At 36.3% G+C, this 18511-nt stretch overlaps 1 protein-coding gene across 1 annotated transcript; it reads right to left on the reverse strand.

Annotated features, from left to right (window-relative positions):
• Positions 1-4342: 4342 nt before the first annotated feature.
• LOC103425418 (probable leucine-rich repeat receptor-like protein kinase At2g33170) lies at positions 4343-9784 on the reverse strand. The gene is made up of 3 exons (XM_008363492.4): positions 9147-9784; positions 5685-8632; positions 4343-5027 (listed from the first exon to the last, which is right to left on the reverse strand). Exons 2-3 carry the CDS (start codon positions 8620-8622, stop codon positions 4624-4626), a joined length of 3342 nt encoding a protein of 1113 aa, XP_008361714.3. The 5' UTR covers positions 8623-8632; positions 9147-9784; the 3' UTR covers positions 4343-4623.
• Positions 9785-18511: the final 8727 nt, after the last annotated feature.

An 18511-nucleotide genomic window follows, 5' to 3' on the forward strand; every position in this document is an offset into this window, starting at 1 on the left:
TACAAAATTATGGCTGTTGTTACTGTAGCTGCTCCTGATGTGGTTGAACCAACGTAGCCTCACTATGACATGAAGTTGTTCATCCTCTGTAGCTTTGATGATGTTCAAGTTTCTGGATTTTTATTGTTTAATTTAGGCTAAATAGCCAAAATGATCCTTGAGATTTGCATAACACATCACTTTAGTGCCTAACATTTCAAATCGATTAAAGTGATCCCTGAGATTGTCCACCATCCATCATTTTGGTCATTCTGTTAAAAACTCCGTTAAAGTGTCCCGGAGCTCTTGGCCGGAAGTTTGGGCAATTTTCAAAGTTTCGTAACTCAATCGTTTTTTAACAGAATTTGACTCATAATATATCAAAATGAAGATAGTAAAGTGTAGAATAATATTATACCTATTTGGAAGCCCAATGGCTGCCGGATATAGCCGGAAAATAGCCTCAAAGTTGACTGGTCCGAGGGAAAACTGGAAAACTTGTCGGAAACTGGGTAAAATTTAAACATTCATAACTTCTTCAATACTCAGCGAAATCAAGTGATTCAAAAACTAAAATCATACTTCTCAACGAGACGAAGAGAATGGTACCTTTTTAGATGGCTAAATAGCCGTGGTTTGGCCGAAAAAGGGCTCGAAAGTGGCTAACTTGAGATCAAAACAGCCACTTTCGAGTCGTTTTCCGGCCAAATAACAGCGATTTAGCCATCAAAAAATGTACCATTCTCTTTGTCTCGTTGAGAGTATGATTTTTAGTTTTAGAATCACTTGATTTCATTGAGTATTGAAGAAGTTATGAACGTTTAAAGTTTACCTAATTTCTGGCGAGTTTTCCAGTTTTCCCTCGGACCATTCAACTTTGAGGCTATTTTCCGGCCATCTTCGGCAGCCATTGGGCTTCCAAATAGATATAATCTTATTCTACACTTTCCTATCTTCAGTTTGATATATTATGGATCAAATTTGGTTCAAAAACGATTGAGTTACGAAGCTTTGAAAATTGCCCAAACTTCCAGCCAAAATCTCCGGGACACTTAACGGAGTTTTTAACGGAATGACCAAAATGATGAATGGTAGACAATCTCAGGGACCACTTTTATCAATTTGAAATGTTAGGGACCAAAGTGATGAGTTATGCAAATCTCAGGGACCATTTTGGCTATTTAGCCTTTAATTTATTTAATTCTACTGTTTTAAGTGTGGTTGTTTGGGTCCAAAGCAATGCTTTGGGCCGAAGGTAAAAAATGGGCCGAGACACTTGATCCAGTGGTAGTAAGGGGGATCATGGGCCGGTTGGGTACTGGGGTTGTCTAAGTTGTTTGTCGATCGAGGCCCTTTGTGAGAAGGATTGATTTGGATAAAGATGAAGGATGAATCCTTAAACCCCTAAGAGTGTTAAAGCTAAAGGCACTAAGGAGCACGGAAAGAACTTGGTTCGTTGTGGAGATGTGTTCAAAGTCCTAATTAAAGTAGGATTGGCCGAGTTTTAGTTAGATCAGGATGAGGAGTCCTAGTCCGAGTAAGGTTCTAACTCGGCCGGAAGTAAGTTCGCTACTATAAATACAGAGGATGAACACACATTCAACCCCCTCCATTCAACACACAAACTGCCATGCGCAAACCCTCGCTCTACGAAAAACCTTTCAACAACCTTGAGATTTTTAGTTTCTTTTTCGCCAACACATCTTCAATTTGGATAAACAACACTGTGAAGGCAATCGGCAAACATCTTCAGTTTGGATAAACAGCACTGCCGCTGTAGAATCAGCCGACCACAAAGCACCTTTAGTTTGGATAAACAACACTGTATCAAGGCCAAATGGTTATCTATCCAAGTCTCGGTCGAGAAGGGTTTTCGAATCCTTATTGGTAGAGGTCATCTCATGAGCCTTCTCGACAAAGTGAGGTGTTACAAATCACTAGACTTAGCGCATTGAACGCCGAGTGGTTTTATGATTGGATACTCACAAGTTAGGTTTAGAGTTTGGCATTCTGACGGTCGAACCACATTTACGAGTAAGACATACATTTGCTTTGAATATTTGTGTCCATATAGTCTGGTGTCGATTCGGCATGCTTATACTCTTACAAATATAATCACCGTGACCGAATTGGACACCGACAATTTGTGAACTTCGTAGAACTAGCAACCTTGTCTTCAAGCTCTAGAACCCGAAGGCCGAGACGTGTTCCTTCCTTGGCCGCAATCACAAGATCGAGAAGTCAGCAAAGCATCCGACACAACATCAACATATTTTACTCCTCGGCTGACGAGTTGGCACGCCCGCATACAACCGAAGGACGTAGTTAGCTCATTAGTTACTCGGCCTGCGCGTCACGTAGGCTTGGTAGTTTTTAGGGTCAACAGTGGTAAAATCAAAATCTAAGTTTGTCATGAAAGTATTTGGACAAGATGACAATGCTTGAAGTGGGGATTAAGTTCATAGCTCTTAAAGAAGCTGAGGTTGAGCAACTTGAGGAGGCTATGATTCAGCTAGTTCTTCAGTTGGATGAGATGAAATTCGACTAGGCAGCTCATCATATGGAGCATCCACTACCTCAGTAGGCGTTAGATCTTCCAAGTTAGGAGTAGTGTCACTTGGGCAATGTATTGCATAATCACCAGATTGTTGTCTTTTTGACAGAGGACGACTCGTGTTTTTCTGATAGATGGCTTCCTTAGCCCAAGAATGCGATTATGAGATTCAAAATTTGGCATTTTGATTGTTTATAAGAAACTCTTGGGTTTTCTGCTTAGGAAACTCACTACACTAGTATAAGAATCGATTAGGATAAGTATTTATAAAATTAAGTGCAGGAAATAAGATCAAGTGTTGGGATTGATAGCCGAATAGGGGATAAGTAGTTGAAGATTTGTAGTTTCACTGGCTATTTCTTAAATTGACTATTTAGTAAACTAATTATTTCTGAAACTGAACACAGATGCTACACTATTTCTTAAATTGAACACTGATTATTTTAAAAACTGAACACGAGTACTATAACTATTTCTTAAACTGAACTCTGGTACCAACGATATTTCATAAACTGAACAATGGTACTAATATTATTTCTTAAACTGAACTTTGACTATTTTTGAAACTGAACACGGGTATTATCACTATTTCTTAAATTGAACGCTAGTATTAAAACTATTCCTTAACCTGAACATTGATTATTTCTTAAACTGAACACGGGTACTAACACTATTTCTTAAACTAAACATTGGTACTAACACTATCTCTTAATGAACATTGACTATTTTTAAAACTGAACATGAGTACTATACTATTTCTTAAACGGAGTATTTATGAAACTCAACACAGGTTGGTGTGGCCTTGCACACACGTTAGATTAGAGTTTTTTCCCTTTTTTTTATTTTTGTCCTTATCATTAAATAAAGTTATTAAATAGCTTTTGATTAAAATTCGTAGTTTTGGACCATTTTTTTATTAGTTTGTTTATAATGAGGATTGAAAAAATAATCAGCGTTTAGTTTAAGAAATAATCAATATTTAGTTTAAAAAATAATCAATTGTAGCAAATGTTTTTGGACGGTTATTAAAATTAGGCCTTGTTATTACTGCTTTCTGTGGCATGGCTCATAAGCCAATTGTTCACCATAAATAATGTTGAATCAATAAATCATAGTTGTTATTATTTTGCAAGAAAAATGAAGTACTTTCAGTGGTTACATACAACAATGGTGCTAGAATCTATCTTCTTCCGCTGCGGTTAATTGTTCACATGGAATCATTATAGTTAATGCGTCTATCCCGCCCAAAAATTAAGGGTTCGAATCACCAACAATTTGGAAGACAACGCTGGACTTTACAGTCCGCCGTAAGTCTAAGAACCATCATTTCCCTATACGTAACTTGTTAAAATCGAAAGAAAGAAAAAAAAAAAAAAACTTATTTTCTTTCTTTGTATATTGGCCATTAATTTTTCTTCCACACAAAGCACCTTCGAGCGACTTCAAAGTTGGTGTACACTGAATAATAATAATAATCTCTATTAATTAATGAAACCCTCTTTGTCAATCAAAAGAGAGTGAAAAGACAAATTAATCTTCTATCACACAAAAAAAATGATGGGCAATAATATAACTTTACAGGTTCAAATTTTACCCTTTTTTTTTATTGAAGCATCACCTATAGATGATGTTAAAATACCTTCAATATTAAAAATAAAATTAAAAAAAAAAACTGTTTTTGTTTATTTAGGGGGTTATCAAAAAATCCTTTTCATTGGATTGAGACCAAGAAACAAACTTGGCATTCTTATTTCACATTTAATTATTCACCAAAACTACTGGAAAGTAGAAAACAAAATAATCCATGAGTGACACAATTATTCAATCCAATGGATTATGATTCAGAAGCACATATGATCATACTGCTAACTGTACACTGATTTTCACTATAATGTATAGACTGCGGAAGTTGGAACTTCAGCCTACCCTCATAAGAGTTTCAAAAACAAGTAAATTCCGGTAATCATCTTTCTAGTGAAAAAGAAGATGTACAAGATATTACCATTTCCTTGTTGCAAATAATATGAGGATGAATCAGAGCCCGAAAAAATCATCGGAGTTACTACAATCTACGGCTGTGTCGTATACTTTCACCGACTATCATCTTTCAAAGGAGGATCCGTTGCATCTTTCAAATGAAGATTGAAAGTTGGAGACGGAGGAAAGTCCCCATCTTGCTCATTCGACTCAATAAGCATCAAGACAACTTCTCGGATCGATGGACGGTCAAAAGGGGACATACTTGTGCATATCAAAGCAATTTTTAAGACATTAAGCATGTGATCAACAAGAAGTCCATCTTGAAGATTTAGCCGACTATCGAGTATCCCAGATGTCAATGAATGGTCTTGAACATAGTGTCTCACCCAGGTGACCAAGTCGCCTCCTTGATCTAGTGATTGGACAGGAGTTCTTCCAGTCAGCAACTCCAACAGAACAACCCCATAGCTATAGATGTCGCATTTTTCTGTAACCTTCATGGTGTATGCGTACTCTGCCATGAAGAAGAGTACATTATCAACCATTCAATAAACAATCGAGTACAGAAATGAGAAGCGAGAACGGACTGAGCAGCTTCAGAGCGAGAAAGAGGTAAGTAAACAAACAAAAATTCAACATGTTCACATTAAACAAAAAATCAGCCAGCCATCAGGGCAAGCACTTCCTAGATAGGTTAACATATATGCATTTATTTACGAATACACAAATTTTGTGCTCGGGTGTTGGTTCCCTTTCAAAATATACATTATTCAGTCATCTTTCCCAAAATTAACTACATCAGCGACACTCTGATTCAAGGTTTCCGATGGCAAAATGAGGGGTTAAGAAGGTGGTTTCCAAAACGTGAAGAATTTAAGATTTAATGCTTGAATTTTTCTTTTCCCTCTTGTTACATATCTCTTCAAAACCAAGTTGTGATTGTTACATTATTTATCAATATGGAGGAAAAGATTTCCTTTTTACATTTTTCGGTTAAAAGATTTAATTTTTACTGTAGAACATGTATAGAATCATTTAAAAGGAAAATTAGAAATACTAGAAATTAGTTTTTTCATCCTTAAAGAATATTTTTTCTTCGGCAGTATTCTCAGAGAACAAGGCGATTCCATAACTATTCAAGTAAATAAAGATTACCAAAAGGAAAGCTTACCAGGAGCAATATATCCATACGACCCTGCAACTGCTGACATTGATTTTGAATAAGGCATATCAATCACTTTGGCCAAACCAAAATCACCAACATGGGCTTCAAAGTTCTCATCTAGCAAAATATTGTTGGACTTTATATCACGGTGGACAATCTTTGGTTTGCAGTCATGATGTAAATAAGCAAGACCTTCAGCAGCTCCCAAAGCAATCATAAAACGCATTGGCCAGTCCAAGCTACAAGAGTCACCATGAAGCAATTCACCCAAGCTACCCTTTGCCATGTACTCGTAAAGAAGTAGATTGGAACCCTGGTGATAGCAGAATCCATATAGCTTCACAATATTCCGATGCCTTATATTTCCTAAGGTCTTAATCTCGGCCTGAAAACTGTTTTCAATGTTATTGCTCTCTCGGTTAGATGACAATTTCTTAACAGCAATAGTCTGTCCAGTTCGCATTACTGCCTTATACACAATTCCACAAGCTCCCCTTCCAATAACATAGCTTTCATGAAAGTTATTTGTCGCCTCAACTAGATCTTGGAACGTAAATCCCTCCTTTGGAGGTAAGTACATATCTGTATCAGGAGATAGAGCATCCTTATCTTGCAAGGAAGGAACTCTCTGGCCTGGATGTCTCATGAAATATAAGATAACAGCAATTAGAATAAGAGAAACGCCACCCACAGCAGCAGCAATTACTGTAACAATTTTACTGCGTTGAGTACCCCCACTTGCCAGAGATGGAACAGATTGAGGAGATGAATTAACATTGCAACCACCAAGCGGTCTGCCACAGAGTCCTTTGTTACCGATGAAGCTGCTAATCTCCATGTTCTGAAACAATGGAATGGAAGGTAAAGGTCCAGTAAGGTCATTGTTTGAGAAGTTGCACCCTAGTAAGCTTGACAGACTCTCAAATGTACTGGGAATTTCACCAGTTAAATGGTTGTTATTGAGCAAGAGGAATTCAAGCATATTAAGATGTCCAAGAGCTGGCGGTATTCTCCCACTGAAATTATTAAAGCTCAGATTCATTGCAATCTGCAAGCTTGAAATAGAACCCAATTCTGGTGGTATTTCACCAGAAAACAAGTTGGCACCCATCTGCAACTCAGTCAAATGGGAGAGGTTTCCTAATTCTGCTGGTATGTTTCCCGTGAAATTATTTTCTGAGAGCCTGAGAAGCTCTAGTTGCAGAAGTGTTCCCAGCTCATTTGGCAAAGTACCCATGAACCTATTTCGACTGAGATCAAGTCGTTGAAGCATCTTGCAGTTAACGATTTCTGGTGGAATCCGCCCGGTGAGCAAATTGGATGATGTGTTGAAAGTCACCAGTTGAGACAGATATCCTATTTCCTTTGGCAACTCAGACGTAAAGTAGTTGTCTGAAATATGAAGCCTTTGCAACTTTTGGCAGTTCCTAATCTCTGGAGGAATTGGACCAGTGAATTTGTTCTGATCCAACTCAATTGCAGAAAGGTTTGGCAAACTGCACAGTTGCGAAGGAAAGCTCCCAGTAAGCATGTTTCCAACAAGACGAAGTTGCACCAATGATTTGCAGTTCAAGACACCAGCCGGAATATTTCCGATCAGATCATTAGACTCCAGGTTCAACAAAATTAGATTGGAATATCGACAAATATATGGAGGTATTCTTCCTGTCAGTAAGTTATCGGATAAATCAACTACCCACAGTCGGCTGTGAAGTCCAAGCCCCCGTGGTATGCTACCGCTTAGAGAATTGTCGAACAGTTGTAACTGGTACATTTGAGTCAAATATTGAAACCCATCGGGGATAGGACCTTTGAGATTATTAATGGAAAGGTCAAGCTTTGTCAGGTTCCCCAAGCCACTCAGTTCATTTGGAATCACACCCGTAAGCTGGTTCTGGAACAGGTACAGTAAGGTTAGACCTTTTATCTTGCTTATCTCCGATGGGATCTCACCTGTCAAATAGTTCTCCGAGAAATCAATCTCAGATGCCAAAGAAAGATTTCCAAATTCCCTTGGAATGGTTCCATTCAAGCCATTCCTGTAAATGTACAATTTCCTCAATGACTTGAGGTTCCCAATTTCTGGCGGTAAAGGCCCCACAAGATTGTTCTGATACAGAGCAATAGTCTCAAGGCTAGAGCAATTTCCAAGCTCCTTGGGTATAAATCCTGATACCTGGTTACCCCACAGAACCACATCTGTCAAGCTCTGAAGCATCCCAAACTCCTTAGGCAATTCCCCTCCTATAGAATTTTGGGCCAGACCAAGCAATTGCAAGCTCTCACATCTACCTATTTCGGCCGGTAGGCTACCAGAAATATCATTCTGCCCAGCTCTAAACGTTACCAGATTCTTGAGATTCCCAAAGGAATGAGGTATTGAACCAGTAATATTGTTGGTGTATACCACGAACTCGGCCAGTGAAGACAAGTTCCCAATCTCATCTGGAATCGGACCACTGATTCTGTTATTACAGAGATTCAAAACTGTTAAATTTAACAGCTTACCCACTTCCAAAGGTATTTGGCCAGTGAACTTGTTATTGTTCAGATAAATTCTTTCCAAACTCCAACAGTTTCCTATCTCCTTAGGAATACCTCCCACAAAACCATTGTCTGAAAGATCAAGAGAAGTTAGGTGGACCAAACCACCAATGCTAGGACTGAGGACTCCTGAAAGATTCAGAGAACTCAAATCAAGACCCTTGACCACTGGATCATAACCGGAAGAGCAATTTACACCCATCCATCCGCAAGGTGTTTGATCAGAGGACTTCCAATTTCCCAAAAAATCAAATCCATCCTGCATACTTTTCTTCAGCTCTAAAAGGCAGAGCCCTTCATTATTCAACCCCTCTGAAATAGAAGCAAGCAGAGCTAAGGCAAGTAAAATTCTCGCAAACTGCAGTTCCAAAGCCCTCCTCACCTCAAATGCTTTCGACATTTTAGTAACACTGAAATGAGCACAATCACAACATAATCAGATAATTAAACACCTGCTCATCCAAGCTCATCAGATGCAAAGTAATACAAATAAACTAATCCTCAAAACCAAGTAAAATACAACCAGATTTCTAATAATAAAAGAATTTGATAATTCGGAACCTGGTTTAAACAGACCAGTTTGAGTGTTTCACAGCACAAAATCCAAGCATACCAAGTCATTAGGGAATCAAACCATCCATATGAAAGAACAAACTTCGATATTTCGATAACTCAATAATAAAAATACATGACAGAAAGAGACTAAAAGTGAAGCAGACACCTAAATGCTAAAGGGGCAGGAATAACAGAGTCATTTGAAGCAACCCAATAACATAAAAAAATTAATTTAGCAAATTACTAACTCAAACTGAATGATCAAAATTAACCAGACAAGAGTAAAGATTAACAAATCAGTCATAAAAAAGGCACCAAAACTGAAAAGTAAATTAACCAAAATTAACCATATTAGAGCTGAGAACATACCTCTCAATGTCTAAGAACGCTCATAGAAAAAAGAAGTGGCAATGTAAGCAGCAAGTCCAGCAGCAGTGGGGGGGCAGTAACTTCCTCAAGTGACAAACTGAAAACCATGGGAATTATGAACCAGAAGAAAAAGGTGAGACAAACCCAGTTCGCCTTTTCCGACAAATGGTGGGGATCTCCGGTCTAGAGGCCAAGATTTGCGCAGAAATATCTTAAAGCCCACACCTTTATTGCGCCTTTTGGCAGCAAGAAACTCAGTAGATTCAAAGAAAGATCTTTCTTGGAATATTTTATTCCAGAAGAGAGAGAGGGGGGGAAAGGCAAGTGCTGGAGTTAAGTTGGAGCTTATGGGGGTACTGACGGTCGTGAATGGAATGATGGGTGTGAGAGGAGAAGGGACCAGAGCTCTTGGGTTGAAGCTTTAATGGCCGACAAAGCATGCTTTCATCATTTTTCACATATGTTCCATCTCTTTCGCTGTGTGTGCTATCTGTGATGAGCTGCTGAGTCTCTCTTAACTCTCTCTCTCTCTCTCTCTCTCTCTCTCTAGATAGAGACGAAGAAGAAGATGGATGACTGTGGGGACTCGGTTTTCCTCTTTTTTAGTGCTTGGAAAGGGTGGAGGGGAACTGTGAACTTTTTGGGCAACCTAAAAAGTTTGAATTATTATTATTATTTTTTTTTTTATGAAAAAGCTTTGGAATTTTATCGATTGAGTTGGTAGGTAAGTAATAAAACTCTATAACAAATAATATTCTTTTTGTATCGTATGATTCGTATTTATCTGTAATTCTGTATTAAGATACGATTTATCGAAGAATCTTTTGTTAATTAACTCTTTTAAGTTTATGATTCTCACTTGAAACTTATGGAACATAGAAGATGCATTCGAAGACACTAAAGAGTATATAAAGATAAAAATAGAGAATTGTTATTAACACTCAAAAAATCTCATTATATACTTCTCTGTATTTTTCTTTCTAATTATAAAAAGTTTGGAGTGTCAAAAGAGATTTTTGAAGTGATAATAACAATGCTCTACAAATATTGGTCACAGTTACTTCAAAAGAAGAGTTTAGTTACAATATTATGTGGTTGTAAGTGTATCGTGAGATTAATCGGGAAGATAAAGATTAGGAGTCTTTAAATTTGAGTCGTTCATTTTACATTGAATACAGTGTGGCATTCTACGTATGAAACGAAAACTTAGCATCATAATTCGTGATAGGAAACTATGAATCTTGTTCCTTATGTACATAGAAGATACAACAAAGGGATGAACGAGTTGAGTCGTGTTACTTTCACTTAAGAAATTGGTGTTCGCATACTCATTTTCACCATATGCACGTTACCGTTTATTTCAGACATACAATTTGAATAAAACAAACATAATCAAACAACAAAACAAATCAAGCGATGTATACATAAGCAGAACATGAATATTCGAAAATAATTTTCTCTTTTTTTTATGCTTAATCAGCACCATAATCCAAAATATGCAAAGGCAATTTACGAGTACGTCATAGTGATAGTCCACAAATCTCAGGGATACGGACTTTTATCTCGACAAAACGGTAGAGGAGATATGGACCATAGAAAATGAAACTAGAAATAGGTTGCCCAACCACTAGGGTAGGAGGTAGGCAATTAGCTTTACGTCCATATCATGAGCTGCCAGAGTCCATAGTTGCGGGTTATATATGAGTCTGACGACTAATCATAGACATGTTGAAAGGTGAATTCGAGGTCCCGCACAAGGCAAAGGGGTAAGGTTCTTGCTATGCGCTGCCCATATTATCTCTATGACTTAGACAATTGTTGTGGGTTGGCTCATCTCCACTCAACTACGAAACCCCATCTATTTCATTAGGACAAAATTGACTTATTTAAAAACATTTTATTACAATAGCATTACAGTTTAATGATGTTATTTTTCAATTATACGTGTGAGGTCTTTAGATTAAATCATCGTTTATAATTGGTTCATTGATGTCCTCGCTCATATCTCTAATTTTCTCAGTGTATATATATATACACACACACACATATGTGTGTGTGTGTATTTGTATTAAAAATATTAATTTCGTAAATTTGTAATCCTAACAAGTTTAATTTTTTTTTTAGCAAACCATATTATCTACATTAAGAGGGTGGGATAGTGGGATAAGCCTCACAATCGGCTAATAATAATGGGATTCAAATTCGTCTTTGTCAAGAATCGAATCTAACACATCTCGCTTACAAGTGAAGAGGAATACAAGTATGAGGTTTTAGGTTCGATTATCATCAAAGACAAATTTGAATCACATTACTGTTAGCTTATTGTGAAGCTTATGAGCGGTAGGTCTCGGGTTCGAGACTTGGGAGCAGCCTCTCCATAAATGGGGGTAAGGCTAGCCGACATTCACCTCTCCCAGATCCTGCGTAAAGCAGGAGCCTTGTGCACTGGGTACGACCTTTTTTTTACTGTTAGCATTGGGCTATAATTTGCTTATTTGAATAATACTCTCTAGGGTAAATATGTGGTTTTTTTTCTTCCATATTTCATCCCAATGACTGAGTCTATAAAAGCTCCCTTGTTATTTTAGGTTTTTTTTTTTTTCCAAATATTTTCAAAGGTCTATGTTCAAAATGTCACTTCACCAAGTAACATTCTGGATTTTGTATTACTTCACTCTTTTTCTCAAGTATTGTTTTATTTACATGCACTTGTTTAAACCATACTTGTAATATCCCACATCGATCAACGGAGAGAGAGTGATGTGCCTTATATGTACATGCTCACCTCCTATAGCATAAGACCATTTGGGAACTCACTGGCTTCAGATTCCATCGGAACTTCGAAATTAAGCGAGTTCGGGCAAGAGTAATCCTAGGATGGGTGACCCACTGGGAAGTTCTCGTCTGAGTTCCCACAAACAAAACCGTGAGGGCATGGCCAGGGCCCAAAGCGGACAATATCGTGCTACGGCGGAGCCAGCACTGGGATGTGACAATTAAGCAAGATATTTTAGCTCCTTGACATGTTCTATCTATTGTAAACAAATATTTGATAACATCTGTAGTAAATTCTTGTAGTCAATTTTGTATTTAGTTCAGTAATTTTCTTAAAATAAAAGTTTCTAGGTTAAATTTTGATATGATTGGTAATTGTTTGGATTAAAAATAGATTGTTGGTCTGTCCAAGGCTCATCATGCTGAAATTTGTTTAAAAGCTTAATCGGTATTTGATTTATGAGCAAATGAACAGAGCATGGCTCAAACTTTAAAAGTACTTTATGACGTAGCAATTGTAGGCGGCAAAAACCCTCTTTCACATAGAAGGAGTATTCAGTCCAAATTTATAGAGGAAAACACTTTCTAGTGGCAAGTTCATAGTTTTAAGGGGATAAAATCTCAAGTATCCAAGTGAAAACTCATACTCTAATAGCAATCACTTCAGCCACTTGGATAAGAGGGAACAGACTAAAAGAGAATGGCTTACTCTGAAAGAAAGAGGTGGTTCTATAAAAGGAAGAAGAAAAATAACTCAACTCAACATACAAAAAGACTTCAAATCTCTGTAAAGCCTACATTTTATAAATTCAATGTAGTTCAAACATTCTTTACATTTATAACTCTACTACTTCCTTCGTAGTATCGATTTCCTATATTAGAATCTCTTCTTCAAAACACACTTTGTACTTGCAAGAACTTGTCCGACAGGCGAGCAATCTTGTCTGAATATGTTTAAATTGCCCAATTGCTTGTATTTATTGCTTGTCCTCAAGTTATTTACTTTTCCTGCAAGTTATTGCTCTGTTGTTTAACACATTTAACCTGCCTTTATGTTTCATCGCTTTAAATACTTTATCTTTCAAGTCAATTTGTCTTGTTTACTGTCTTTACGAGAATTGTGAACCAATTCGAGCACAGTTCGATCAGTTTTTGGTTCTCCCTGGGTAGCAAAACAAAGAAATATAAAGTTCACCAAGACATAAAAATGAACCTAACATAGATTTAACTCTTGTATGGCACAATCCATTTGATGATGAAGTTGAATCACTTGTGGCACAAGCAAGCAATCTAAAACAAACCAATCAATTAATCAGTTTGTTGGTACGGCCAACAATGGCACGTCTAAAAATCACAAACTCGTTTAAGATAGCATGAAGGCCTATTCAAGGCCCCTCAAAGGCCCCCTAAAACTGACTCAAAATTAACTGCAAACGCGGAAAATTTATGATGCCAACATTAGTTAATAAGGATTTGCATACTCTAGGATGCTCGTATTAATGTTCTTTTTCGTTCAATGACAATCAACGTAATACATATGTTCAAAATATATCCACATGTTAGTCCTCACTTCAAATACCTACGTACAGAAATTTTCAACGTGGGGCTAACTAACATTATAGCTTAAAGTCTAATGATTATTTCTTTTGTAAACATTCAGTTTCTAGAAATAAAACACAAATAAATTCGTATAAACCAAGTCACTTTAAATATGAGTACGATCTATTGAGGAGAACCCTAGCATGTTGAAATGAACACATGAACCTCGATTTTTCATGGTACTGCACGTATTTTATGATCCATGCAAGAAATAATTTTAAAATGAAATATAGATGTAAGAAATTAATAATTTGCCCAAACGTTCAGGTCCCAGAAACTTTTTTTATTTAGTCTTGCTCCTTTTTTATGAGTTTTTCTTTTCAAATGGCCACATGCCTTTAGCTATATTGCAATTTAATATGTCAGTGATGACTCCTATATATATCAATGATATCTTCCTTTTGTACCTTTTATATTGCAAATATTTTTCAATTCCCCAATTAAAAAACTTGCCCACCACTGAACATGCTGCGATCAACATGATTAGGAAAAAAGAACCATTTAATTTGAACATAAGGTAACTGGATCGGGGTTTTTATTTGATTGGAAGCAGTGCTTTTGTTGGTGTCAGTGCCATCTCTAAATTTGATTAGCAAGAAAAGAAAACCTTCTTTTTTTTTTATATTTTAATTAGTTGTTTAATTAGCATTGACCCTTAAGTTAGGAGGCTTGACTCCACCGTCTAAAACCCTTTAATCATTTTTGTAATTTCTTTGAATTTGTGTCGGCCAAATGGCATTGCCTGATGCGTGCATTTACTGTACTGCATTGCCTTTCGTCACCCTCGTGGAGATTTTTATTTTATCTTTTTATCTTTTTTATCAAGGTTGGGGAAAAGAATTGATGGGCGAAAAGTTGTATTATATAGGGCATGATTAAGAAAATAATTTACAGCAGCTAAGATTATGTCATGTATGATGTTTCTGGCAACAGTCACTAGTTAAATCATGTAGTGCTTGCTTATTTTAACTTGCTAGCTTAAGGGTGCTTTTGGAATGCTAGCTAGTAGCTAGTTTAAGGGCTCACAGTTCTAAGTTCTAATATATTTGTTTATGATTAAGATTTGGTTTAATGGTATTCCATCTTGAGTTCAAATCTCATTAGCGGAGCATTTGTTAATTAAAAATTCTTTCTGATAATCTTTTTTTTTTTTATCATTTAGTGTAATAGTTTCGAATTCTCATTTCCTTCTTTAATAATAATAAATTTAAGAAAAAATTAAAAACTCTACCTTAGTTAATTATAATGTGAGATTGTAATCGTACCTAAAATTTATGGAGAGTGATGTTTTCGTACAAATCCTACGTATAATTTATGTCACAGAAAGAATCTCTTCGCATGTCATCATCAAGATCTGGTAGCTCTAGATATCTTTAGAGAGGATGCCATCATTTTCAAATCTTTTTTTCTCCGTGAAAACTGTGATAAATCTGGAAAAAATGTGGAAGCATCTCTATCAATTGGGGTTTGCTGATTAGAAAAACGTGAGGAGTCCGATGCAAGTTGTGGAGAAGTAGTTTGTTTCATCGTCACTTCAGAAAAAAAGAGTAGTCAAATGCATTATTGCAGTTTGAAATTAACTTTCGAAAACATACCGTAAGGGTTGGTGTAAATTCTTGACCTAGGTTAAAGCTTTACATGCGAGCATTAGTTTCGAGACGCGTATCAAGATTGACCTAGGTTAAGTCCTAATCGCCATAACAAAATGGGCTACCTACTCATACAGATATTCCTAATACAGATTGTCTTCAGTTCCTAAATGAGATTTTGAGCAAAGCAGCTACTGATGGGGTATCATTTCTTTTTCGTTGGGGTTGTTGGTTTGGATTCAGCGGTCTGATTCATTTATAGTTGGATGAGGGACTACAAAAAGTTTTTCTTGGAACTTAGGTTAAATTAGTTAGAAATGTACTGCAAAAACTAGACAAAAGAAAATAAAAATGACTAGATGCAATATATTTGAGAGAACTTTCAAACGAACACATTTTTTTAAGTGTTATTTGAAAGTATGTGTACTTGTGTTATTGTCTTTGCATTGCATTTTTACCTTCAAGATCATACTGATACGTACAGAGGTCGTTTTAGATTTCTTCCTAATAAGAAACTGTTCTAAAGCCAGCAAAGTTATGCACTTCCGTTATCATTAACTAGTGAATACTACTGGTCTTTTTCAGTTAAAAAGGCAACAAATATTGGGCTTTAATAAATATTGGAGGGAGTAATACTTTAGAAATGTTCAAGCAACTTGTCCCTGCGTGTTGCGTGTAATGTATGCTTAGACAAATTTGCATATGAACAAATTAAACAGTCATTGTCAGGGACTGTAATTTGAGATTAATTGGGCGGTGGGGCTGGACCCTCCGAATCTCTGATCAGATAGAATGCACGATTTTATGCGTAGAAAACTAAATCGATGATATATCCAATCATGGTGAAGTCAGCAAAGTATTATTACAAACCGTTTATATATTTGTTATAACTGATTGACTATACTTTCTTTGTATTAATTGATATTTTTTTGCAGAAGTAATCTTACAAGGTGATCTAAAATATGACCGATTTCAATTATTTAATAAGCACAAAATTCTATGAATCAAGTTTGAGTAGAAATCTATATTCATTCAAAAGTAGCCAAACATTGTTCTTTTATTTTTTTAAATTTTTTTTATATAAATTTATGTGGAGGGGATTATTGAGAGAGAGAGAGAGAGAGCGCACTACTATGTTTTAGCCAATGTCTTTGCTTCGTATTGATTAAAAAAATTAAATTTGTGCAAGTTAGCATGCCAAAGTAGTCGTCAAAACATTTTTTGTGGTGTCCATAGGATTGCTAGAACCACAAGGAAGCTAGGGAAACACAATACAACGCAAATTTGACATGACAATTTCCCCACAGGTTGCTTCTTATGTTTCTAACTATCTAACACTGAAGAAGGAATGTTACGGTAATATTATTTTAAATCAATCACACATTGTCATGTATTTTAATTTTTTAACGTAATAGTGCGTAGTTAGTTAGGAATACTGGCACCTTGACATTCCAAGTGTAGCCGTAGGTAAGTTCTTGTAGCTCCGAAGGAGGAGGGGGGCCCAACTTTTCATTCATCTAGGTTAATATGGAGAGAAACACTAGTCACCTCACAAAGTTGAAAATAAATATAACCACCTATTGCAAAGCCTACAATTGAATATGCCTTGCAACAATCACAATTTACAATTTCCTTCTAAAAGTCCAATAAGATTCCCTCTAATACAATGTTAACCAGAGAACATGGCTACAAGTCTCAAATTTGAGACACTAAAATGACTTTTCATGGTGGGAACTAGCTTTTGTATAGTAATCAGTACTCAGCAGCAGCAGCAGCACAAATTGCATACATATGCACCTAGCTAGGCTGTTTATTCAATTGCATCAACTTCGTAGATGCATTTAAAATTTTAGATTCAAGTATTAGTCGCACATTAAGCAAAGTCTAGGCAGTAAATTGTTAATTCAGAAAATTTGCAGGTTTTTCTGAACATTCTACGAAAGTCAGCCTCGTCGACACAAGAACAATACCATTTAGCAAAATGATCCATAAATCTTCAGCATGAGCAGTAGTTTGTGAAATGTGATTAAGTCTTGGGTAGACCTGTAAACGGATCAGGTTTATTAGATTTGGATCGGGTTTAACCCGATCCGTTAAGTTAACGGATTATCCGAATCTAACCCGTTAAGCTAACGAATAACCCGAATCCATCCTGTTAAGCTAACGGGTCATCCGTTTCACCCGTTAACACCCGTTAACAATTATTATTATTATTTTTTTGCATAAAGTTTATTTTTTGTTATTAAGACTTTACTAAAATTACTAAAATATCTTCAACTAACGGGTGCCAACGGATCGTAACGAGTCTAACGGGTTGACCCAAATGACCCGTTATTTAACGGGTTGTTAATGGGTTCATCCGTTAGTGACCCGACCCGTTAAACATCTACCCAAATACAAATATTAATGAGTTGGGTTGGGTCGGATCGAGTTAACGGGTTGGGTCCAAAATGCCAGACCTAGCCTTGGGTGACCATTTTGCCGTTTGATTTGGTTCATGTTTCCAAATCCTCTGCTCCTAAATTCAGTCACATATACACATAATCAAGCAGACCGAAAACTAACATGTTTTCTAGTCTATAATTATTAATTAAGCATGACCAAACACTCTAGTTCCGAAATTTGCCTAGCTTTACTCACCATTAGCCTACCATTTATCCACAGGCTTCAGCGCCGATCTTTCTCTCTTGTTTTTTCCTCCGTATATCTGACAGCTTCAGGTACCCGTTCGAACGAACTTTACGAGAAAGTTGGGCTACTTGCAGGGCTGATATAATACAAAAATTCGATTATTTCACGTGGAATAAAATTAAAAGAAGGAAATAGCGAGTAATAAAAAAAAGTAACTGGAAAATTGATAATTCACGTGTTAATAGATTATTTGCTATGACTATATCTCGAAAGTAGATGTTTTGAACTTTTCAGGTTTTTTTGATAAACGTTACTTTCATTTCTGATGCGTTTGTAGAAAAGGTGTTCAATCTCACACAAAAGTGGCTTAAGTAATCTTTTGTAGAAATTCGTCAAAATAGCAGTCTACTAATAAATTGAGCTGTTTATTGTTTGTCTTTAGGGGTTTCAAGTGCTTTATTATTTGTCTTAGTTTTTGTATTAATTAAGTCTTTTGAGATGTCTCAAGGGGTTATAATCTGTTTATTTAAGCCATTTGGCTTCTCATTTGTAAGCATCTTTCATCTTTCAATCAATCAATCAAATTATCATTTGAAATTTGTATCAAACTGGTGAACTCCATAATTTTATTCTCCAAGGATTTACGCTTGTAATCCTTACTAACTTCGTAAGTTATTAAAGGCTTCTATTTTCATCTTTTAATTCTTCCACTTTAAGAGTTGACTGCTTCATGGATTAGGATGTAGTTTAAGACTAACAGTGGTTGTTAAG

Source organism: Malus domestica, chromosome 13, assembly GCF_042453785.1.
Source record: "Malus domestica chromosome 13, GDT2T_hap1".
NCBI classification, from domain to species: domain Eukaryota; kingdom Viridiplantae; phylum Streptophyta; class Magnoliopsida; order Rosales; family Rosaceae; genus Malus; species Malus domestica.

Excerpts from the sequence above, each read along its gene's own strand:
- LOC103425418 (XM_008363492.4), bottom strand. The coding sequence starts at position 8,622 with ATGTCGAAAGCATTTGAGGTGAGGAGGGCTTTGGAACTGCAGTTTGCG. Across the intron at positions 5,028-5,684 it reads GTATGGATATATTGCTCCTG|AGTACGCATACACCATGAAG; the intron begins GTAAGCTTTCCT and ends TCTTCATGGCAG.